This window comes from Hirundo rustica, chromosome 19, assembly GCF_015227805.2.
Source record: "Hirundo rustica isolate bHirRus1 chromosome 19, bHirRus1.pri.v3, whole genome shotgun sequence".
Classification (NCBI taxonomy): Eukaryota; Metazoa; Chordata; class Aves; order Passeriformes; family Hirundinidae; genus Hirundo; species Hirundo rustica.
In genome coordinates, this window is record NC_053468.1 from 6,071,020 (window position 1) to 6,095,993 (window position 24,974).

The 24,974-nt window shown below is 50.5% G+C and overlaps 1 protein-coding gene across 3 annotated transcripts in view; it reads left to right on the plus strand.

Annotated features, from left to right (window-relative positions):
- The first annotated feature begins 3,576 nt into the window (after positions 1-3,576).
- The window catches only part of DTX2 (deltex E3 ubiquitin ligase 2), a 34,682-nt gene continuing 13,284 nt past the window's right edge, over positions 3,577-24,974 (plus strand). For 2 of the 3 annotated variants that reach the window (XM_040082342.1, XM_040082343.2), the window contains exons 1-4: positions 3,577-3,646; positions 8,377-8,760; positions 13,077-13,662; positions 21,713-21,771. In XM_040082342.1, coding sequence (XP_039938276.1) covers positions 8,454-8,760; positions 13,077-13,662; positions 21,713-21,771 — 952 coding nt within the window. In that variant the 5' untranslated portion in view covers positions 3,577-3,646; positions 8,377-8,453. The remainder of the gene's footprint in view (positions 3,647-8,376; positions 8,761-13,076; positions 13,663-21,712; positions 21,772-24,974) is intronic. The other variant, XM_040082344.2, reaches the window with a different exon arrangement.

Genomic DNA, 24,974 nt, shown 5'->3' on the forward strand with positions numbered 1-24,974 from the left:
ATTCTTTGCCAGCAGGGGAATTTCTTTCTAATTCCTGTCACTATGGGTTTGTCTGCTCAGGGAAATTAATCTGAAATCGAGTGGGCTGTGAATTCAAAGTGCTGCAGCAATCCCAGCAGAGCTTGGACAGGCTGTTTCCTAAGTGGCCAGGCGATTCCCTGGAGCACCAGGCTAAGTCTGGCAATTTAACAGAGCCTCAAGCATCAGATTTTGTAGACATTAGTGTAAGACCTCAAGCCAAAACTGTGTGTGAGGGAGCAGCCATGGAGAAATTAATTCAAGAGCCTTCCAGCACCACTGCAAGAAAAGGAGCAGGGGGAAGGCAAATATTTGGCTGGTTACCCCAGTGCGTGGATGGATCAGACAGGAGGTGATGCCCCGTTGGAGGACTCAGTGCTTTGCATACTGATTTTGGGAGCATGCAGAGAAGGGTGTGGGAAAGAACAGCATGGGGAAAAGGGATCCAGATTTAAAACAACAACATCAAAAAACCCACCATAAGGGACTACGTTAAAATCTGGGGATCATTAAGGTAAAAATCGTGTAAAATATAGAATATTGATTGTGAGGTCTGCACTCCTGTGGAAACAGGGACCTTAGAGACAGCAGGACACCGAGGTTCACCTTTCAGACTCGGGGATCATCGAGGATTTTTACAGCCACCTTCACAAGCACAGTGGAAGAAGTGGTGCAGTGGGGTCTGACAGGCTCAGCTGGTCGCCAGACCCCAGATTCATGCTGCCCATGGCCCTGTTAACCCCTTTCAGGCTGTTGGACTATTGTGGAATACAGAACAAGCAACAGGAAGGTGTGAGAAAAGGGAGGCTGAGGACCAACCATGCACTTGTACTGCTGAGACGAGGTACCTCAGCCACTCACTGTTCTCTGGCAAACCCTTCCAGGGACCCTGATGCATGAACTCCTGCTCAAAAATAAAAAATTAAATAAATCCAATGCAGTTTAAGGCTCTTCCCACAGCTCAGCCACCACCTGACTGGTTTATCTCCACCGTACAACCCTTCCCTCCACCCAGGAGCTGCACCCATTTCACCTCTGCTCTTCCCCACCCTCCTGCGCTTATCAGTAGCACCTTCAGCCCTGGAGCATCACCCTGAGCCCTCCCTTATCCTCTCCCACCAGCCAGGACTCCTCACTGGGAGCATCCCTTTGTCTCCCAGCCATGCCATGAAGGTCTGCAGGACTCGATAGAAACCCTTCTTCACCGTCCTCAAATCTCCCTGAAACCTTTTCCTGTTTCGGATCACAGGATATTTAATACCTGCCCACCCATGCAACCACATGGATCACGTAGTCTGCTCCCAGCAGGGCTTTATGAAGCATTCTTATCTATTTTTCAGGAAAAAAAAAAACCCAAAAAACCCCTTTGCATTGCTCTCCAGTTTCTAATTACAGCCGCAGGAGACAGGAATCCCAAGCACCTGAGCCGTAAATGTGAAACTTATTGCTTAAGCAGACACATTACAAGCAGGCTATCAATCACTTCTGGCAATTATTAGTACTTTGTGAGTATTTCGAACTCAAGTATGTGACAGTCTCATCCATCCTGGAGCAGAGAAAATCCATGTGCATTTACATACGAGGCTGAGCTGTGGGGGGATGCAGCTCCGGAGGGTTTTCACTGGAGCTGTCGTGGTTGTGTGCTGTACATTTTGGGATGAAAAACAGCTTTATTCAGGCTCTGTAAAGAGGAGTCTCACGTGTTAAACCCTGGAAGAAGAGTTTTGTAATATCCCTCCATTCCTACAGCACAAAGTGGTTCTATATGTTATTTTTTTTGCTGTAACTACTGACTCCAAACATTATGTTCTTTATTTTATAAGCCTTTTGGGGCAGGTGATCATGGCATGGGTGTAAAGTCCAGGGAGGTTTCAAGTTATTTGATAAGGGCTGGTGAACACTTCCTGGTTCAGAAGGAATCACGGCGATCTTAAAGAGTCTTTTTCAACCTGAATGATTCTCTGGTTCTGCGGTTCTTTAATCACTGCTGCCAAGGTCTTGGTGGGGGTCCCAGGAAAGGGAAAAAACCCAGGTGGGGTCTGACCTACCCCCCTAAGAGAGCAAGAAGTGATCCAGCAGCCCCAAGATGCTCCAGGATCACAGGAATCCCTAAATAAACACACACATGTTGCAAGGGAGGTGATGGGGGTGCAGCAGCTGGGAGGGAGCAGCGCTGTGTCATCGCACAGATCTGTGGCACAGGGGGTTGTGTTCCACCATCCTCATCCCAAACAAGGAACAGGCACCTCCAGGGCTTTGCTTTGTACACGGCTGCCAACGAAACCCTCGAGGCGGTGAGCAGCTGATAGATCCTGGCTGGGTCTGCGTCCAGGGGTCACACCCACAGCACCCAGGGGTGTTAAACCATCGCACACACACCCCATCACACACACACGGGGGCACACTCACAGTCAGAATCCCCTGCACACGCAGAGCACCTCACCCACACTGCACTACACGTGCTCACACTCACATGGACGGTATCACACTCACACACCCCCCCAAACCATCACACACAGTCACACTCCTCACACCCCCACCATCCCACATGCACAATACCACCAGCTCTCTCTCACACACACTATCACTGTCACTATCATCTACACAGTAATTTTCCTACATCTGTTTTCCACCGTGACACACCGTCGCACACTCCTTATCATATAATATCACACCCACAACCACACTCACATGCACACTCACTGTGACACAATCGCACACACACTGAAATACACAGTCACTAACACACTCACTATCACACAGTATCACACACACCCATTATCACTATCACACACTCGTCATACACGCATCACATTCATTATCACTATCACACACTCATTATCACTCATTGCACACTGATCACACACTCATTATCACTGTCACACACTCATTATCACCCCCATTATCACTATCACACACTCATTATCCCACACTCATTGCACACTGATCACACATTCATTATCGCCGTCACACACTCATTATCACACACTCATTATCACACACTCATCACTGTCACACACTCATTATCACACTCATTACCACTGTCACACACTCATTATCACTATCACATACTCATTACCACACTCATTATCACACACTCATTATCACACACTCATCACTGTCACACACTCATTATCACACTCATTACCACTGTCACACACTCATTATCACTATCACATACTCATTACCACACTCATTATCACACACTCATTATCACTATCACATACTCATTACCACACTCATTATCACACACTCATTATCACTGTCACACACCCATTATCACACACTCATTACCACTGTCACACACTCATTATCACTATCACACACTCATTACCACACTCATTATCACACACTCATTATCACTATCACATACTCATTACCACACTCATTATCACACACTCATTATCACGGTCACACACTCGTTATCACGCTAATTACCACGCTCGGCCCCACACCGCCTCACGCTCCCACTCCTCTCCCTCACGCCTCCACCAATCACGTCCCTGCCTCCCCTCGGCCCCGCCCCTCGGCCCCGCCCCCTCACCTCGCCCCCTGGCGGCCGCGCGTGCGCAGGCGCGGAGGTTCCGTGACCGCGGGCCGGGAGCGGCAGCGCCGGGCCCTGCGAGGGGTGAGGGGCCGGGGGCCGGGCGAGGGGTGACGGGACCGGGGGACAGCGCTGCCGGGACGGGGGCTGGGCTGTGCTGCGCTGCGCTTTGTTTCGCGGGGCGGGCATCCCCGGGCGGGCACCCCCGGCACCCCGTTCCCCGTGCCGCGCAGCCCGGGCCGGTCGTGCGGGACCACCCGGGCCGCTGCGGCCGCTTCGGGCCCGGCCTGCCTGGCGTCCCGTCGGCCCGGGAACACGGGCGCCGTTCCCCTCGCACCAGGCCCCGGCCGCTGCGCTGCTCCTGGGGCGGTCGGTGCCGCCCGGACACCCCCAGCACCCGAGGCGGGGGACTTCGGGAGCCAGCAGGCGGCTGCGGTGGGTGTCGGTGCTGCCCGGGGCCCGGGGGAGCTCCCTCAGGGCGGGCGGCCCGCTCCGGACCGGCCCCGAGCCGCCGGCTCCTCCGGGCGGGACCCGGCTTGGCTGTTCCGGAGCTCCAGGAGTTCCTGCCGCGAGTCGAAGCCGTTGTGCGGCTGGAGGGGCTCTCCAGATCGTGCCAGGTTCTCAGCTCACTACTCGGTGATCTCCCTGCAGATAAATAAACCCGCCTGGGTGCCTGGAAGGACCCAGGAGTAGTCGGGTTGGACACAAAGTGTGGTGGCAGCCTGTTTCCAGTTGGGCTCCTGTGTCTGGGTGTACCTGCCCTCCTCTCGCTGCCTCGCCTTTTCTATTTTCTGTTCACCCGTGCCCGAAACCAGCCCTCGGCTTAACTGACAGGCAAACGCTTTGTTCCGCCTCGGTTGCCGTCTCTATTTTCCCCCTCCGAGGGGAACTTGCTTAAAAGCTTGTTTTGAATGGAAGCAGTCCAGGTTTGGAGCAGCCGGGTTTATTTCTTCTGTTGTTTTGGCTGTCAACCCAGCCACCTTGTGCCCTGAGGGTCAGCAGGGGCTGGGACAGGACAGGACTGGGATAGATCTGCGTGCTTGGAGTTATTACTGTGACCCTTCTCTACTGCCGAGCTCTGTCCTTTCTCTTTCGTTGGTGCTAATCGGTGCTTGTGTAAGGAAAGGTGTGTTTGGTTGTGAATTAACCTGGCAACAGCTTCCAACCCTGTATCATCGGGTTTTGCTGGGCCCAGAAGTGCAGCTCAGCTGGTGTGGGGGCCCTGGCTGGGTGGTTTGGGGAAGGGGGAGGACTCAGAGCACCTCTAATGCTGCTCCAGTCGTGCCCCCTGCACAGGGTCACGTCTTACTGCAGCCCTGTGGCCTCCCTGTGCTTTATGTGCTCCCCTAATCCCTGTGTAATCTCTTCCCCATGGGATCTTTGTTGCCCTCCCAGTCCTGTCTCTCAAAGTAGTGTCGTGATGCTTAACAATCCCTCCTGGGCGCTCTTTTCTGAACAACCTGCTGAAAAGTCTCTATTTTACCAATCTGGTGACTTTTATTTTTAATTCAGCCCAGCTCAAGAGCTCCCAAGGCTCTTTTTCTTTTCCAGGTACAAGCTTGCATTTTGTGAAAACTTTTATCAGCGCTGGCAATTCAAGTTCAGAAACTTAAAATAGGAGTTGGCATTTTTAGAAATCATCTCAGACCCATGAATTTTAACATCCTGCATTTAAAGCGAAAGAAAATCTGGAAGTCGAACAGAGAATTAAACACAGCTTTCAAAGGTTTCAATTCCCATTCTCCAGCTTTCTCACCACCATTTACTGGAGTTTGAGGAGCAGGGAGTGAAGCTGCTGGAAAACACATCTGAAACGCTCTCAGTTTTTTTTCCTGTCCAAGTCCCCAATTAAAGCCATGTGGACAAACGTTTCAGAGGTTGTGCTGGGTGTAAAGTTCCAACCAAACAAATCCCAGCTCAAGCTCTGAGCCCATGTTACCAAATACCTTCAAAGTGAAGGGCATCTCGCTGAAATTTTAAGGTCTGCTCTTAAATTAGCCAGGGTTTTGTTTTCACTGGAGGAATGGCAACCCAGAGGATTTCTGACTGGAGCCACAGCTGTCAGGTGAATAAGGGCTTTTAGGGTTGATGTGAATTTCAGCTTTTCAAGGTATTTTTAAAGCTTGAGGTGAAGTGTTCTAGTCCGTGAGATTTGAGTAGAGATGTGAGCTGGGATGTGTAACACATCCCAAAGCACGTCCCACTCTTCCTGAAACCCTTTCTGCTGTGGTGTAATGCTGAACGCTGTACAAGCGTACAAGCAGCTCCAGTACTGAATTTCTCAGCTTTTAATAACTGTGTGCTGCTGAATTCTCAAAGAGAAGTCAGGAACTGCGTCTTTAGGCCTTTTCTTTCTCGTTTGCCATAACTCCAGCACTTGTGTAATTCTGGCTTGCTGATGCTCTCCCACATTCCTCGCTTCCCAATCCCTGCAAACAGCTGCTGGCTCCAGCAGCTTTCAGCAAGAACTGGCAGGAGGCTGAAATACGCCCCTCGCTCCTCCTTTGGAGCAGCAGTCCCAGCGCAGGAAATATTTTTCCACTCTGATGGGGAAGTGGATGTTGGAGCACGCGACGCTCTCGTGCAGCCAGCCCGGGTACCTTCACGTGTGGTCCAGGATTCGCGGCGTCGCTGCCACCCCGGGGTGAGGGACAGGCTCTTGTCACCCGGCTGTTACCCCAGCGAGTGTGAGGTGGCACGGGAAGGAGGCGGCTTTTCTGCTGCAGTGTCTGCTTGTTTGCTTTCCTGCTGCTGTTTCAGAAAGGAAGGAAAACGAATCGCTGACTCCCTCCTCACAGCCTCCCTCTGCTCTGCGGCCGCAGATGAATATTTGGTAACAACTTTGGAAGGGGAAAAAGGTGTTGGTTCTGTATTTAGGGTTTAGAGCACCTAGTGCAGGGGGGTGGGACAGAAAATGCCACAGCCTGGCTTTTGCTCTGAGTTGAGCATGGACAATGCTGGCGTTCCTTGGGGTGGAAAGGTGTTGGTGTGAAACCTGCCATAAAAAGAAGTGGCAGAGGCAGGTGTTGGATTTGATACCTTAAGTCTTAATTTGCTGTTTGAGCAGTAAAATAACTGTCCTTGGTGTGTTAGAGAATGGATTACGAGGAAATGATTAATAGCAGAGACCAGGGTAGGATCTTGTGATCTGGAGTGGTTTGTCTCCAAGACCAGAGCTGGGGGTGTTGTGTAAAAATCTCCGAGCAGCTCTTGAACTGATTTCCACTGAATTCCTGGGGAAACTGTTGCCTTCCTCTTACAAATGCAGACGTGTGGGTGTGTCTGTTCTGTGCTCGCTCTCCTTCTGTCTTTTTTAAGCAATCAAGCCACACGGGCATGGTGGATGGGACGCTCCAGGGAGCGTGGGCTCTTCCCCCATCCGGCAAGGGATGTCATTCTCTGTGCAGATGGCATCCTCCAGTGGAAGCCACCCACTGCTGCTCTGCCTCTTGGGAGACCTGAACTTTCCCATTGGATGGGAAGGAAGCTCACGGCTCCTTGCTGACTGCTGGGAGTTAAGCGAGCAGTCAATGACGTGAGACCTCAGAAGGGAGAAGGCGAGTTTATTTTAAAACAAAATGAGTTTCACTCATTCACAGCCAAACCCACCTACACACGAGCACCAGCGTGGGGATCTCCAAGCCGTTGTCCAGCATTTGGACAGATGTGTGTGCAGATGGTTTGGACAGGACTCCTTGGAATGACACAACAGACAAGGAATGTCAAATATCAGACCTCTGGTGTCTCTTGGTGATCATGTGATGCCTTTGGATCTGCTTTTTTTACATCCCTTGGGGGCTGAGAGCGGTGATCTCTTCTTGTTGGAATTTATTCACTGTCCTTTGTGTCTTTGTGTGGTATCTTTGGGCTCCTACTCTTTCTGTATTCTTCCCCAAATCATCCCTTAAGGGCTTGAATCTCTGATGCTGATTGTCCCTTGTTCCAAGATGTTCCTTTTTTTTCCAGCCAGAAAAGCTGCAAATAGGTGTGCTTTGATCTTGAGGACCTTCTAAATCCGTGCCCTCAGCACAGGCAGTTGATTATGCCCTGTGTTCCTCCTGGTTCTCTTGTACTCCTTCCGGTCTGTTTTCTGCTGGGATCCCACTCAAAGAAGTGTGCATATTGTGATTTGCAAACTGTGCATTAGGAGTTGTCTTCTGGCTCTGTTTGCGTGTGTGATGCTGCACAGGAGTCACGGGACTGATCCTGGGCCAAAGCTACGTGGTCAGAAGCCTGAATGGAGCTGACGGTGTAGCCCCGGAGCTCTGATCAGTGTGAAGAGTTTGGGAACCACTTGTGTAACTCAGTCATTTCTGTGAATGAGCGTTTGGCCAGCGTTTGGCAGCTCACGTTGGAGTGGTCAGTGTAATGCTGCCAGGAGCAGTGCTGAGCGTGGGGAAGGGGCACAATGGCAGCTTGCCTGGACACACTGCTGGCTAGTGAGTGTCTGAACTCATGCCAAGGCTTACAGGTCTGCCTGACACAGATTAGCAGGCTCAGGGATGGTTTGGTACAGATCTGTGGTGACTCAGGTGGCGTTTGGTGCCACAAGCCATAGGAAGCAGAGTCTGAAGACTGTTTGCCCTCAATTAGCAGAAGTTGCCAGCACTGGCAGGGAGTGAGTGGCGGTACTTCACTCACCCTCAGCCAGAGGGTTTTGATGCCAGTCTGCTTCTCTGGAGTCTCTCAAATCCACAGTGAACATCCTCTGTGAAAGTCATAAAATTTCCCTCTCAGACGTGAGATGTGGATGCGCGGTGGGAGAATTCGGGACATCATTCTCAGCTCCCTGTGCTCTCTGTTTCCTGCCACAGGTCCCCAGGAGAAAATGGTGTAAGGCCAGCACAGCTGCCACTTCCAATCACAGCGTGCCCAGACCTCAGGGAGGAACATGGCAGCGGCTCAGGGAGCGGGGAGCGGCTCAGCCGGGCCGTCCAGCCCGCCCGCTTCTGCCCCGGGGCACAGCAGCAGCTCCTCGGCAGTGGCGGTGTGGGAATGGCAGGATGAATTTGGCAGGTGGAGGCCGTACCGAGGAAACGTCTGCAGCTACATCGAGCAGGTTATCCAGGCCTCTCAGCAGAAGGGCCGGCGCTCAGGGTCGGGGCTGGTCAGCAGCATCCCGCTGGGACACGCGGATCCCGCCCTGGCTCCCTACGTCATCGACATTCCAAGCTTGACGCAATTCCGGCAGGATACAGGTAAGGGAGCTTCCCCACCCGTTCTGCTGGTGTGCTTGGGGCCTTGTTCTGTGTGTAAGGGAAGCAAAGCTCTGCTGTTTGCTGCCATGCTGGGCAGCTCTGTAAGGACATTTACTGCTCTCCTGATGCTGTCTGCTGCCCGGTGTGGAAAAATCTGTGGAACTGGGTGCAGGCAGACAGCCGTGATCTCTTCAGGAGCATCATCATGGAACCCCTGGAGCTCCCAGCCTGTGAGCCAGAGCTCTCAGAGCTGGAAACTTCCCCTCCTCCCCTGCCCCCCTTCAATCCATTCAAGATCACTTGCGTAAAAAAGGCCTTTTTACGATTCCAGCCCTCCTGCGTGAATCCCTTGCTCCCTCTGGAGCTGGAGTGCCAGCTGCTTTACCTTGGCATGCAGCCCTGCTCAAGCTGCTTGTGAGTGCCTGCGGCCCCCGCTCGACACCAAAACGCTGCAGCAGAATATTCCCTCCACTTGTGCTGTGTGAGCCTGGCTTGCTTCCTCCCAGGGAGAAAGGGCAGGATGGGCTCAATTGCAGAACTGAGACCTGATTTTCATTCTCCTCTCTCCTGGGGTCACTGGGAATAGCAGCTCAGAATCTGCAGACGTGACACCTGCCCTCTTTTGTTCCAGATGTGCTGAGCAGCTGGAGCTTAGAAAAGGGGCAACGATGGAATGCATACACTTCATCCCTGGAAAATTTGGGAAGATCCCAAATTACACACCCCAAATGAATGGCTGCTTTGGAAAATTTTCCATCCATCAGTTTCCCCTTTGCCAATGTCTCTCCCATCACTCCAGGACACAGCTGAGCATCATCCCAAGCTTTAGAGAGGGGCATGTGCTGGTTTCTTGCCAGCTGAAACAGTAAATGAGCAATATTTTGAACCAACTGCATGGTCAGCCAATTCTGGCAGGAAAGGGAAGTGGTTGGAGCAAATGTGAGTGGTCATCACAGCTGCATCCGTGTTTTTATTCTGATTTGGTGACCTTAGGCTGAGTTTATCTAGTGGTGTCCTGGGTGAGGTAAGGAGCTTTCTAAGCTGGATGACTTGGCAGGTGTGCTCAGCTTGGCCTGTTCAAGCATCTGGAAGGCCAGCTGAGGCTGTGGCTTTGAGTGGTGCAGCATGGACCACCAGAGCTGGCACCAGCAGCTGTTTCTTTCCCAGTTTTATCATGCCAAACTTGTGAAGGAGCCTTCCAGCCTCCTCTGGCCATCTCAGGCAGTGCTCCAGCCTGTGGACAGCAGTGCTAAGCTGTCTGGTGAAGGTGAGCAGAGAGCCTGTGGGAGGGTGAAATGTGTCCCAGTGTGAATGGGGCATTATTTTCCACAAGTGCAGCTGTCTGTCCTTAGAGGATTTGTATCTCTTTAAACCCTTGTGAAAGATCTCAGAACACCCAGTGAATATTGTCCATTGCAGGGTGGTTTGGAGCTGTTCATCTCTGGGGAACAATCCAGTTCAATTTTGGAAATGATGTTGGTTGGTATGATCTCATCTTTCCTTGGTCTAGATCTGGGTTTGAGTTGTTAATAACAAAAAGGCTGATTCTGCTCCACAGCTCTCCTGCAGTGTTTCCCATTGATCCAGAGGGATGCTGATCAGAGCGGCCAGTGCTGTGAACCTCCCTCCACAAATACCTGTGTGCTCTGCAACGTGACTGTTGGAAAAGCTCTCATATCCCTTTTCCATGGCCCAGTTCTAAGCAAAGCTTTTTCTCTCTGCAAGGTTCTGCCTTAAAAGTGAACCTTCCTGAGCGAGCCGCCAGCTGAACTTTGTCATGTGCTGGAGAAAAGAATCTCTGCAGGAAACATCCCCATGAAAAATCTTTAAACAGTACAAAAAATAGGCTGTTGTATTCTGCTCATTAGCTTTTAGACAGATAAATAGGCTCTTCAAAGGAAGCCAGGGAGAATAACAGGAAGCTAGTGTTAACGGGAGCAGCGTCCCCAGCAGCAGGGAATGACAGCTGTGCCGGGGGATCTTGTGGGCAGGATTAGCTGTGGGCTTCAGCTGCTGCTCAAGACAGATTAGCTGGGAATGAGTGCAGGGGAGCAGCAGGAGTTGTCCTCTCACCACAGCTGTTTGCCCACCCTGGAGAGGAATGCCAGTTTCCCTGCCAGCCTGGGGGAAGGGGGATGTTTTCCAAGTGCTTAGCCTCGGTCTTGTTGTTGACTCCTAAAAAGTCTTCTTTCTGCTGCTTTCTGCTGAGGGTGTTTAAAACACAAGTTGCTTGCAAGTCCTGCAGTCCTCTTTGTGCTGCTTTTAGCTTCTGAGCTTCCAGTGGAACATGGGAAGCCTTGCTAATCTCCTAACTCTCTGTGGTAGTCCCCTTTCTCTGGGAGCAGGTTCCCTGCACTCATTTCTAAATGTAATGCACGTCTCACTGTCTCATTCCTGTCCCATCCCTAGTCCTCCTCCTGCTCAGGGGTTCATTCCTGAAGTTATCCACCTTTTGAGGCTGTGGGTTTATGTTGCTGAAACTTGCAGGACTTGCTGGGTAGGAGCAGTTATTGCTAGAGTTTTCTTTTGGCTGTTTAGTCTGCTTTTCCACTAAGACATCAATTCCAGGCTGGGAAGATCATCTCAGTTCTGCTGATGCTTTGTACCAGAGGAAGGTCTGGTCCCACAGGAATCCTGAGCTCCATGGTTGAGCTCTTGGGCAGGTTGCTGTGTTTGACTTGCTGCTAGTAGTGTTTTAAGTGTGCTGATGAGATGTTGTTTGTTGGCTGGTGTCACTGGAGAGTCCTGCTCTGCAGTAAGCAGGATGCTTGGTGCTTCTCTGGAGCAGAAACAAGTCCTGGAATTCCTTGGTCTGGCACATTCTGCCTTTGAGAGCCTTAGCCTTTGTGTCAGCTCTGGAGCTTCAGCAGTGCCGAGAGAAGGAAACACCGTTTTCACAACTATTGGGTACAGTCACAGCAGCATGATCCTCCTGCCAGCATGCAGGCAGGCAGAACGCAGCACCAGTTGGATTTTGGCACTGGGGAGTCCCATGTGGATTTTGGCACTGTGGAGTCCCACGTCCTCCCTCTTCCTTGGGATGTGCTTGTTGGGTGTAAAGCTTGCCTGGATTGCCTGGGCCCCACAGAGTCTCCAGTGATATCCTGGGGCAGTTCTCCTCAGGCTTTAGGTGTGGGTACTTGTAAACGTGCCAGTTTTCACCTGCAGCCCTGGAGCATAGTACCATAACTCTCATGACCTCTTTAGAGGCTTTAATTTTGTTTTCCTCTTGCTGCTCTTCTTTGAACTCTTCCTGTGTTGTTACAACCCTGTTCACCCTCACCTTCCTAGATCCCTAGACTTGCTTTCCCTGCAGTTCTTCCTGCTCTTCTTGGTCTGTGCAGAATGCTGCTGAGGGTTTTTCCTGCAGCAGCAGTTTTGACCCTACTTCAAGAACCCATTTTTCAACAGTTTCAGACCCTCTGTCCTGTTGGGTGTCTGCCTTTCCTATCATTAGGCTTCTGTTTTTTTGAAGTGAGGGATAAAGTGCCCAGGAGTGAAGTCATCCTGGAAAGCCAGGCTTCAGGGGGTTCGAGCTCCAGCTGTCGCTGTCGAGCGGCCTTGCAAGAGTAGTGTGTCTCCTTCCATTTCTCTCCCTTTGTCTGAACAGCTGCTCTCTCCATTTTCGAGTTACTTCATTGTCTTCCCCTCTCTAGTTTTGCTCTCACTCCCAGCAGTCAGGAGCCTGCAGAAGTTTGTCCTTCTCCAAAGTCCTTGTCCTTGCCCCTTGTGGGACTTCACCCACTCTCCCAAGACCAAAATTGCCCCAACTCTTGTGGAACAAAGTGGGCGTTCAGCCCCTTAAAGTGCTTCTACAAAGCACTTCCCGATGGTGTCTTGTCTCTATAGTTACTCTGTTGTCAAGGCTGTGGGAGTTAGTTTTTTTTTTTTAACCAGATCTGTGCCTCAGCCTGATTTTTATTTTTTTTTTCCCTCTTTACTTTTTTTCCCTTTTAACGTCAGGGAGGCATATGTGATCGCTGTGCCTTTGTGCTCGGGTGTGTCTGCATCTGCATCCTCTCTCCTTCCCTCCTTTCCCACCCTTCCTCCTAGCAGCTTTTGAACCTGCTGCCAGCCCACAATCAGATTGGCAGAGGGACAGGGATCTCGGGGATGTTGCATTTTTCTAAGCTTCATGAGCAAACCCAGCCCTGTTGGGAAGGGAAGGCCTTTTAGTGCCCCTCTTGAGGGAGAATGAGAAAGGCCACCCCCACGCAGGCAGCACGGATCTGTGCAGAAACAAATCCCTGGGACAAGGTCCCTCTTAGTTCTCTGCTCACTAAATTGTATTTATTCTCCCCTCCTCTCCCACACAGGGACGATGCGGGCTGTCCGCAGGCACGTTTTCCCGGGGGACTCTGCTGCCGGGCAGGGCATCGTCTGGGAGTGGCAGAACGACGAGGGCGGGTGGTCCCCGTACGAGATGAACGTCTGCGTGTTCCTGGAGCAAGCCCACGCCACGAACCACCAGCGAGTGGATCTCGGGCCCTTGGGCTACAACTACGAAGTTGACTTTGTGGCTCTAGTCCAGACCAACAAGACCACGAGGTTCCGCCGCAGCGTTCAGAGGCGTTTGGACGCCCCGTACCCGGTGACGACCTCCACCACACCCCTTCACACAGGGGTGGGATGTTCTTGCCAGCAGTGCTGGCCGAACAGCGGGACTGGTCCCATCACCACGCGTTACCGTCACTCCATGACAAACTTTCCCAACTCTTCCACTACTCATCAGGTTCCCGGGAGGACGGCGTCAGTAAGTTCTTCCAACGTCGGCTTCGTGCCCTATAACAAACCCGCTTTGACTGGAGCAAGGTCAACGCCAAGACTCAGTGCACAGAACAACTTGGTTTTGGCTCAAACTGGGAGCCTTGGTGCAGCACTGGCAGCATCTAATGGAGTCAGGTACAGATCCTAATTCACCTTTAAATACCATATGTGTGTCCAAGAGATCTGCTGTGCTCAGGTCTGCCCTATCCAGGAGCCCCTCTGTCCCAGAGGACTTCACCTGAGAGACCCGGAAGGGTCTTGTCCGTAGGAGAGAGAAGTTTGTGCCTGTATATCCAGTACAGTGGACGAAAAGACTTCCCCTCTGCTTTCTACCTCTTTTCTTCCCATTTGAAATACAGTCCCTGTCTACCAGTCTCCCTGAACCACAGGGCAATTCACGCGGGTTGAGATTCTGAAGGTTTGAGAAAGTTAATAGTGAGCAGTGGTATTTTGGGTTAGGTTAAAAAGCAACTTTGAGGGGGACTTGTAAAAGGGGGCTTCAAATTAGGTGGTAGAGTGGAACACTGCTCTGCATTCTTAGCTCTTCCCCTTCAAGCAGGGTCCACAGGACTCATTTCATGTGGCTGAGACCTCATGACCTCTGTCAAAATCAGGTGTCCAGGCTATTTTTCAGGCCAGGTGGTGATGAAGAGCAGAAATGCCACTGGATCCATTTCCACTGTGGCTCTTCTCCGGCAGGGCTGGAACCAGTGGGCATCTCTCAGCCCAGGATTTCAGCTCCCATCAGCTGGAGCCGAAGGAGGGCTGTGTTTGCACCTTACTGGTGGGGGAGGAACAGCTTCACTTCTCTTCAGGCCTTTTGGTTGCTGCCAGCTCAATGAAAAGCAGAGGCTTGTGGTCCGACAGCCCGGCTCCTCTCTATGGCTTGGGCTGCTGGGGCAAGCCACAGTTGGTTATTCCACTTTCAGGATCTTAACTCCTCCTGTGCTCAAGCCCTTGCTTGCAGAGGTGTGTGTGGCCTGTCTGTGGCAGTGCTGGCCCCGGGTGTGACCCAGCAAGGGCTGGCTGATTGCTCCCTCTGTTTGTGAATGGCTGGAAGTGGCAGAGCCTTACACTCACTTCACTGGGAATGACCCAGCTGTTGAACCCCTGAGAAACTGCAGGGGAACTTGCCAGGGCTGACTTACCTGTCCAAGTAGGTAAGAGATAAAGAGATCCAGCAGAGTGTTGGAAGCACATTCTGCTAATTGCACGAGGCACAGGGGTTTGAGGTTTGTTTTGAATCTCATTTGTGTTTTAAACAAGACAGTGACTCTTGAGATGTTTTTCTTAGTGTCGTATCAGGACTTTCCCTCTTCGAGGTCATCCGAGTGAAATGACTTCTCACATCCTGTTCTTCTTTCTCACGGTCTTTTTTTGGTGCTTTTTTTTTCCCCCACCTGGTGATTTTTTGTGTTGCCTTAAGCATCCGCCGTGCTTCTCTGTTCCAGTCACCTTCGAGTAGGGCTGAAAATCAGACCTCAGCACTGCCTGCAGGAGCCCCCAGTAAGGCTCTTGCTGTCTCCTGAGGAAGCTGCCAAATTCCTCCTCTTGCAGGAGCTGCTGGTAGGTGCATGGGGCCACTGGGCTGCCTGGAGCTCCCATCCTTCCCCAAAGGATTTGCAAAGTGACTCAGGGTGGGGAGTTTAAAAAAGAAGAACCAAATGCTGCAGCAGTTGCCCCGCAAGCGTGTCTGGAGCTGATCAGGGTCTGGGTACGTTGTGTGCTACTGGTGGGGGGACAGTCCTGGAAGGAGGGAGGATGGGAGAGAGATGCTTGGAGAGAGTTGCCACAGGCTTCTGAAATGAGCCTGTGGCCCAGGCCGTGCTGGCTGGGGGGAGGGGGATGGCCAGGAGGAAGCCAGGAGGTGCCCATGGCTGGTTGCCACGGCTGGTTGAGGTTGGGCTGTTTGAACCTGTTTTGCAGCTCAGCTGTTTGTGTTGTGGAGGGGGTGAGGCTGGTGTCCTGCCAATCATCCCTAGCCAAGCCAGCCTCTCTGAGGGATGCAAAGGGATTGTACAGTTTAATCTATGCTGGGGACAGCAGGACATGCCACACAGGGCAGGTGGCAGCTCTTTGGATACCTGGGAGTGTGTGAGTGCTGCCAGGCTTGTGTAAAACCCACACTCGAGTGAGCCCCACTCCCCTGGCTGCTGGCTGTCTGTTCCTTGGGTGTGATCTCCAGTCCTTTGGGATTAATTGTGCTGGGGTCACTCTACCCCTGCCAGAACAACAAGTGCACACAGGGGGGCAATCTCTGTCTTCCAGCAGCATGCCATATGTGAAAGGGACTTTTTCATCCCCAGCTGACAGCTCGGGATGGCTTTTCCCCATCAGCCCAGTGCTGGGGCTGAGTCGGAAATGCCACTGGGTGGGTGTAATTGCTCCTGGCTGGAGTTACAGTCTTGGGCTCATAAAACCCATGTTCCAGCAGAAAATCCTTTAATTTCTGTGAATTAGGGGAAACCTGAGTAGCAAACTCTAACAATGTGTTTCATTTAATTCCTAAGCCCAGAGCATTCCTGGGTTATTTTATCCACTAGGTTCCCTGTCTTCCCCCCTCGGACATAGTATGGTGGTTAGTTCCCCTTCCTTGGCAGTCAATGCCCCACATCACCCAACAGTCTAATCATTTTGGGTAATTAATCCTGCATTAATTATCCTGCCATGGGTTTCTGGCTGTGTTCTCCTAGCTGTGATGTGCAGCTCCTGTGCTGGCCCATGCTCAGAGACCCAAGGGAGGGGAGCACAGGGCCATGGTGGAGCATCTGGTGTCTGCTGAGGGTTGTGTTGTATTCACCCCACAAGCTTTGGCTCCAAAGCAGCCCTGACAGATTACTTGCTTTTACAAAACATGCAGAGCTGGCTGAGCTGCAACTGGCAGAAGGGCTCAAAAACTCACTAAGAGAGACTGAAAGGCAGTGCAGTTGTTTGCACACATTTTCTTTAGGAAACACAGCTAAAAATGGCATCACCTCTCTCCTGCAGGAGAACGAGGTGCAGTTCATTCTGGAAAGCTGCCTGTCTCCCTGTGTGGCTGTGACAGCTGTTTCTAGCTAGCAGGCAGGCAGGGGTAGCCCCCAGAACGGGCATGCCCGGGCTGCTGTGCCACTGAGGGTGATTAAATGTATTTCCTGCTTGCTGGAGGGCAGATGCTGGTGTGAGAGCAGGCAGAGCTCCGGCATTGCCAAATACACTTTAATTTCCTCCTGCTCTCAAGAGGGTCAAAGCCACTGGAACACCCAGAGAGGAGTGCCAAGGCTTAACTAGATGCTAATATCCTTGGCTATTATCCGTGCTGCTAATGAATTACATACATGTGGGCAAGTTATTTTGCTTTATTGGTGCATTAGTTTCCTCTTGTGGATTAAACAGAGTTAATGAATCCGGCCTCTCTCACGGGCAGCGCTGGAATCTGCACATGGAGTGTGCCGTGGCGAAGGGTTGTGTCTTTATCTCAGCACTGTTGACCAGGGTCCCAGCCACCTCCTGGCAAATCCCACCCCACATGGGAAAGCATCAATTCCCTAGGGCAAGAGCTCGCCTGTTCCCTGCACTGTGCTGTCTAATTACAGAGTAAGACACTCCTGAAGCAGAGTAAGGAGTGCCCCGCTTGTAATACGAGTGAGCAAAGCTGCAGGAAGCAATCTTCTGAGGGATATTAATTAGTGTCCCAGCCAGGCATAACCCTACAGTAGCTCTGCAGGCTTCTCAGAGCTTATGTGGCTGTGGCTGCTGGTCTGGGTTGTGCCCACAATTAAGGCAGGCAGCTCATGGGGGCAGGATATTATATAAAATCAGGGGGAACGGGTGTCTTGGGAGCTGGAAAAGGATGCTGACAGAATTGGGGTGTTCTTAAGAAAGGTCTAGTGCTGCACCCCAAATCTCCCCCAGGGAACAACTCACAGTGAGGGCTTTCTAGGATCAGGGAGGACCCTTACCAGGGCCTTTCCTTTTTTCTCTCCACCTTTGTATCCTTCAGCTTTGTCTATAGGCATTCCCATGAGCTCCTTGTGCGGTGAGGAGCTCTCCTGGTGCTTGCTCCGCTGTGCCCACCGTGAGTTGTCCTGGAGCCCTTTTAGCCAGCATGGTGCTGCCACCAGGTGGGGTCATTAATGTCACCTGGCACTCAGTGAGCCCTGCGAAGGGGTTTGGACCTTAAGGTGTTGTGGTAGCACTTAGTGTGATGGATGCTGCCCTGATCTGTGAGGAGAAGTGTTGCTGTTGCTCAGAGGGCTACAAAGATGCCATGACACAGCGATCTGTGGCCTGCTGGTTGTGTGCAGGGGAGAGGATGGAAGAAAGGGCCGTATCAGGTGGAGAGGGTGAGTTCCTGCAGCCTTCCCCAGTTCTGCTCTGCTGGGGTATTGTGCATGTGTGGCTCAGGTGATGGCTCCAAGCTGGCCACCCAGTGTTTGAAGTGGCAGCAGCCCTGGATTCCAAGCTGTTGACACAGTTCCTTGCTGGACTTGTGCTTTGCTGTCTCACTGGTGTTGCAGATTTCTTGAAATTCTGGAGAAGTGAGTGGGTTTGTCATGCTGAAATCTCAGTCTGCCCTGTCTGCCTCCCATAGCAGACAGCCTGGGAGTCAGTGATGGGAAATCTTACCAGGATCTTCTTGCAGCATCTCCAAGGAATTTTTGCATCCTTTTATTCACAACCTGGTGATCCCTGTTACACCCAGGAACATCCAGCACACAGAGCAGAGGGAGAGCAGGAGCTGCAGTGAATGGCAGGACAAAATTGGACCAGAATGGAGGAATCAATACCAAGACACCTTCAGAGAATTCAGGTGTTGATATTCAGGTGTTGCAAGCACCTGCAAGAACACTTGGCCAGGAGTCAAAGGCGCTGCCTGGTAAGAAATCTCCGTGAGCAGCAGGAGCAGGTGTCTCTGCGGCTCCTTCTCATCTCTCCATGCTGCAGTGCTTGCACTGATGTTACCCAGATCTCCCTTACCCAAAACATCATTTTTTCCTCCTAACTGAGCTGTTTTCAATAAATGAGCAGGACCTGTCCCCAGAAGCCAGCGCTGATACGGCAATGCTGGAATATCTTGAGCTTGTGCTGTTCCATTACTGGATACACAGTCCACATTACACTACAATAGCAATATCCTTCCTTCTTACTTCATCCCCTTCCTCCTCCCGAACCCCCACTTGAGACCCAGGGTAGGCTCTGAGTAGCACTTCCTCATCCTTTTTGGCACAGCAGCGCTTCCTCCCACGCACTGTGGCTGCAGACCTGCCCAGGCAGTGTTGTGGTACCTCAGAGCAGTGGGGATTTCCCTTGATTTCATCAGCATTTGGGCTTTCTGCAGTTGTAACAGAACTCAGGGAACGTGGCAGCCCTGCTCCCACAGTGCAGAGTGGATGGGTCAGCACATCCCACAGCACTGTTAGCTGAGATACTGCTGATCAATGTGTGTATTTTTGTGAAATTAGAAGTATTTGGTTTCTCCATCATCACATCAGTTGGCTCAAAGCCTCCAGCAGCCAAAGCTGACACACTTTGCCTTTACACTGGGAGTGCAGCTATCAGTGACTGTTTCCTGGCTCATGGATGGTAATTTATCTGCAGTGCACTCACAGCTTCCCAAATTTGATTGCTTGCAAATGCATCCAGTGCTTATCTGTTTCCTTCTGCAGATCTCAAGGGCTCTTCTCACTTTTCTTGTGGCTTAGCCCAGTAGACAGCTAATCACCACACAGCCCCGCAACTCACTCCATCCTCCCCCGATGGAATGGGGGAGAGAATTGGAAGAAAAAAAGTAAAAATTGTGAGTTAAAATAAAGACAGCTCAACAGGAGAGAGAAGGGAAGGAAAATAATAATGCTGATGATAATTAAAACGTACAAAACAAGTGATGCGCTAAGCAGTCACCTCCATTGACCAATGCCCAGCCATTCCCAAGCAGCAGCCCCCAGTCAGTTTTCCACCTGGTTTTGCCACTGATCGTGGCATCCTGTGGTCTGGAGTATTCCTTGGGTCACTTGGGGTCAGCTGTCCCAGCTTGTTGTGCCCCCCAGCCTCCTCACTGCTGGGGTGGGGTGAGGAGCACAAAAGGCCTCACTTAGTGTAAACACTGCTCAGCAACAACTAAAACATCCCTGTGTTATCAGCAGTATTCTCATCCTCAATCCAAAACACAGCCCTGTACCAGCTACTAAGAAGGAAATTAACTCCATCCCAGCTGAAACCAGGACAACTTCATCCAAGTTCTAACTCACAGATGACTTGGATCTGAGTATCACAGTTGGGAAAGAAGAGTGGAGGATTTCTTTGCCATCTTTTCAAAGCGTGGTTACTGGTGATCCCCTTCCCAGGGCAGCTCTGTGTTTACTTTCTCCAGCCTCAGGTGTAATGACCCTGTGCTCCAGCCCCCACCTGTTTTCCTGGCACAGCAGAAGGTTCAGCTTTGTGCTTTATTTTATTTTTATCTTCCATGGGGAAGTGAAAGCACCCAAGGTGCTGCTTTATCTCAGGGCGTGACAACAAAACACAAAATTCTTCTGTGTCGGTCACGGGCTGGGGTGGAGGGCGTGCCCAGGCTCGGTGGTGTCTTCTTGGCTTCTCAGGAAGAAATGAGGGAAGGTTCAATGTCTCTGGGTTTTTTTTCTGGGACAGTTCTCTCAAGTTCCTGGTCCTCAAATATCCTTCATGTCTGCAGCTGGAGAACAAGAAATCCTGCTCCTTGCCGTCTTCTGAAGAGGATGATAAGGGCAGAGATGAAGCAAAGGGATGAGATAAAGAAATAGAGAAATACCTGAGAAAGAGCTGTGACAAAGAGGTTGAATCAGGAAAGAGAAAGCCATAAAGACATCTCATTTAGAGCCCTTTGAAATCACGGGGAAGATTTCACCTGTGTTTGGTGGGTTTGAATTGTAGCCAGAACAGTCTGTTGCATCATTTGAAAGCATTGCAAAATCTGGGGCAGCAGAAGGGAAAGCACAACCTTTGAAAGAGGCAGGAGGTAAACCTCTGTGATCTGGAGAGCTTTATAAGGGTCTGGGGGTGCTGATCTCACTCGGTCAGACTGCCAGAGCTGCACCAAGCCCTCTGTCCTGCCCAGGGTTCTTCGGGGAGGCCAGCACTGTGTGGGAACCTATTCCAAACTGTGACAGGTACGAGGGGGGGGGCGGGGTGGAAAACAGCCATGTGTCAGCCCTGGTCATTGTCGTGGAAATGTGAACAAAGATTTTAGCAAGACTGAAAGGAGGGAACTTCTGTGGTACCATTTTGGGCAGGGCAGCTCTTTCTTCCCAGCTGGACAGAAGAAGGTTTCCCCTAAATAGTGGGTGAGATTTGGGCTCTTGACAACCTCTGAATTCCTAAGCAGCTGGCCAGGTCTGTAATTCTGGGGAGTCCTTGGAGATCTGAGTGGTCTGAATGGACCATGTATTAACTGCTGCTGAGGTGCGTGAGCCTCATCCATCCCCAGCACATGGGCCACCTGAGACAAAGTCCATGGGTGGCTTCTCTGTGCCAGCATTTGGATTTCAAGTGTTCCTGCTCTGCTAATGTGGATCCAGCTTGCTTTCTTCTCTAGTGACCCCCTGTCAGTGTTGATGCTGCCGCTCCCCTTTCCTCCCTAACCCTGCTGCCAGCTAATGGCATAACCCTGGCTGCCCATGGATCCCAAAGCTGAATTACAGCTGCCAGCACTGCCAAAACAAGTAGGCGAGGAAACCTGAAAGGGATGTCTGGTGTCCTTCCTCTCTTGATTTCCAAATGAAAACAGGCCAAGCTCTTTCTAGGTCTCCTTCAGCCTTTCCTCCCACATCCCCCTTGGATGTGTAGTGCAGGTTGGCTGCTCATAGGAAGCTCTGTGGGGGAGCGGCAGGAGTAGGGAGGTATCACAGGATCAGAGCAGGGGCCAGCAGGAGGAATCAATGAGTTAGGAGAAGATGGGGCTGGAAGCTGCTGCATGAGCACAGCTCTGAGGCCTCCCTTGCAGGTAAGTAAATCTAGGAAAGAGCTCTGGGAAGGACACAGCTCTTTAAATACAGCTGCTGCACCAGTGGGAGAAGGGTGAGGGTCCCAGCTGGGGCTCATCTCAGCAATTAATTCCTATTAATATATCCAAGGCCCTGGCACTCAGGAGGGAGCAGTGTACTGCTGAATTGTCTCTGTTTTGTTTGTCTCTGATCCTTGCTGTTAAAGTCATTTCTTTATTTCTTTCCAGTGCCCAGAGCCTGCCTGTTAAGATGCCCAAACCCAGCAGGTTGAACCAGGCCCTGGCAGGTAAGAACTCCCCTGTGCTTTATTTTCTCAATCCTTAGAATTAGGTGAATGAGAGGTTTGCCTTTCTGTAAGCACTTAACTTTCCATTTTTGACTTCTGGAAGAGTCAGAAGTGTTGCTGGCGTTTAAGGTTTTAGACCCAAAGACTTTCTAGAAAAGCAAAGAGGGCAGATTTGGGAGAGAATGGGATAGACAAACCTTATTAACTGTTTTTCTCATCCTGAGTCTCTCAAAATAAGTGGGATTCTTTGAGGCATGGCTATTCATCTTTTTCTGTACATATGGATGAGCAAGTAGCAAAGGAAAGGGCATGTGAATCATTCTCAGTGCTAGCTGCTATTTTCTGCCTTTTTTTTTTTTTTTAAGTCAAAGGAGAGGACTGGTGCGAGATTTCGTGTGGTTTTTACTATGATTTTTTTACAATGGGGTTTTATTAAAAAAGCTCAGGTGGTCTTTAGCTTAAAGAGGATTGTGATGCCTTGTCTTGGGGAAGGGGAGGCAGAAGTTGAATCAGACATTGTCTCCTGGTGCAGCAGAATACGGGTTTGCTTGTTATCCAAACCCATGAACGCAGTACTAAATATGCTGAGGAGTGCATCTGGGAGGGATGAAAGTGCCAGTTTTTAGTGCTCCTTTTCAGAGTAGATATGCCTGTTAAAGTTGAAATGGCATTGCCTTGAAAATTACAATTTGTGCTGTCAGCTTCTCATGGAAGTGTTGCTGTGCCAAAAGCCAGTGGCACTTTTGCTGTGTTTTGGCTCAGCCAGTGCCAAACCAGGGACCCTGGTGTGGTGGTGCTGGGGATTTGGGTGCTCTGCCCAAAGCAGAGGTCTCTGTGCTGGTACAACTGTGCTCTCAAAACTGTATCATTACCTGGTAGAGGAGTGCTAAACATCTGATATTGGGTATTTTCTGGAGTTTTCTCTGTTTTACACACTACAGAGTGTCTGTTAACCCTCTCCTTCCTCTGTCTCTTGTCCATGCATGGTCCCTTGAGGTTCTTAGCTCCTGGGATGCCAAACTTTGCTCCTGAGTGAGCAGTTACATTCTTGTTTTTCAAGACAGTGGTTCCCACCTTATTCCAGAAAAGGTGTTCGGTCTCTTCTTGAGTGCCATATTTTACCCTGGCTGAAAAGGGTCCCCAGGATTGATGTTTCTCTTCATCTAACATTGGCACCATCATGAAAACCGCCTTGCACGTGTCTGTAGCCAAACTGGCACTGCATGAAGACTAACACAGGTGTCCTCTGCCAGCATACAGCCCATCTGTCTCCTCCTCAGCAAATCACTGTGGAAACAAGATGTAAAGTCAAGCTCAGACCTTGTCTAGGTGGGTGACCTGAGCAGAACTCCCCTTGATTATAACAGCTCTGCCTTTCATGCCCTGGCTCTTAGCACTGGCTGTGTAGTTAGGTACTTAATCACATAAAGGAAAATAAAGCACAGAGCTGAAGAGCCCTGGTGAATCCTGGCTGTGTTAATGTTGTTACCTGTGATCTCATTCTCCATGTACAGGAGGTGAATGTGTGCAGTCCCTTTATGCCTTGTGCTGCCACGTTTAGATAGAAAAGGCTGCAGGAAATCCCAGTAGAATAAGCCATTTGCCACCATTTAATACAATAAAATAGTTAAACTTGTAATTGTTATCTCTGTTGTTACAGTCTGGGGGTGTAAAAGAAGAGATAATTACTCATTTTAATACTCTTTACCTCTCCCTGAGGCAGCCAGCATGAGGCACACGGGGATGAGGGGAAGTGCAGAAGCAGTTCCCTGGGGCCAGGGTCTCCTTCAGATCCAGGCCTTCACACAACATAGCTTTGGGTGCTGTGCTGCTTTCTGCCAGGTGTCCCACACCTCTGAGGTGTAAGGGAGGAGGGAAATTTGAATTTGAGTCGTCAAAGTCACACAGAAGGAAAGGAGAGATTCGTACAAGTTAACTAAGTAGCGGAAGGAAAACAAATCTCTGGTGAAAAGCAAGCAATGGAGTTCTGGTAAAAAGGAAAAATGTTGCTGAAATATTAATTGGCTGGGTCTGCAGGGACACCTTCTTCCCCTCTATGCTCTGCTCTCTCTTTTTAGAACCTCTTCTGGGAAATGGTATTTTGTTCATAATTAAAATCCTGCTGATGTTGTGCAAGTTACTCATTACTCAGGTTATTCTCTAACACAGGCTGGGCTCCTTTTGTTCCTCAGTCCCCACTGCATGGCTGCTTCCTGCAACATCAGTAGAGAAGGACAGTTTGTGAGGTGGGGAGAGAAGTCTCAGATGTAAATGAAGGAGGCTTTATTTTGGGAAATGTGTCTTGGTTTCCATCCCCTGGTGTCTCAGCAGCTTTGGCTGTGGTTTGAAGCTGGACAGATACAACCCCTGGATCTCATGGGTGATGTTGAGAAATGCTGCAGGTGCGTCTCTTGGATGCAGAGAGAACTTCTGGTGGCTAAACAGGAGATGAAGAATCCTGTGAGTCTGAGTTAGAAGCTGGGTTTTGTTTGTGTGATGGGTGCTTGGGGATTTGAATGAGGGATTTGTAACACTGTCAACCCCACATCTTCTGCAAGGACCTCTTGGGATCCCAGAAATCATGAAGCTGACTTTAAAACCATGTTTTGTACAAAAAAGTATATCTTTTTCCTTGCTTTCTGCTATTTTAATACTTCGAAGTGCATGTGGAAACTTGCCTTTTAAGCTTTTTCTTTTCCCTCAAGTATTTGATCAGTACAGTGAAATGCCAAACAGGTCTAAGCAAACTGTTGGACCACAGTGTTGGTGTTTAAGGATCAGCTGGACTAATATTTCCTGGCAGAAATGGAGTTTAGCTGGTGTGCCTTAGGGCTGAGGGGTGGAAAGGTGCTCATATAAAGGCCCTTCCAATACTATGTTTAAGATGAAGTCTAAAAACGAGCTTCTTGTTAAATAAAACTGGGTTTTATTTAAATACAGACATTTCTTGTTTGCATGATTCCTGGAGCTGTGGCATTTGAGGATGTACTAACCATACTGATTTTGCTGGTGGATGTAAACTGTACAAATTAGCAATGCTTCTCTGAGATCTCACATTATCTGAAGGTAAAGCTCTGTCCTGTACCAGTCTGAGGCCTGTGCAAATCCAGGTCAGTGACCAGAGGGCTGTGTTGGGCTGGGTGTGAGTGACTACGTGGCCAACACTCATTACATAATGTCAGGGTGTTTTTTTCCTGTGCTCA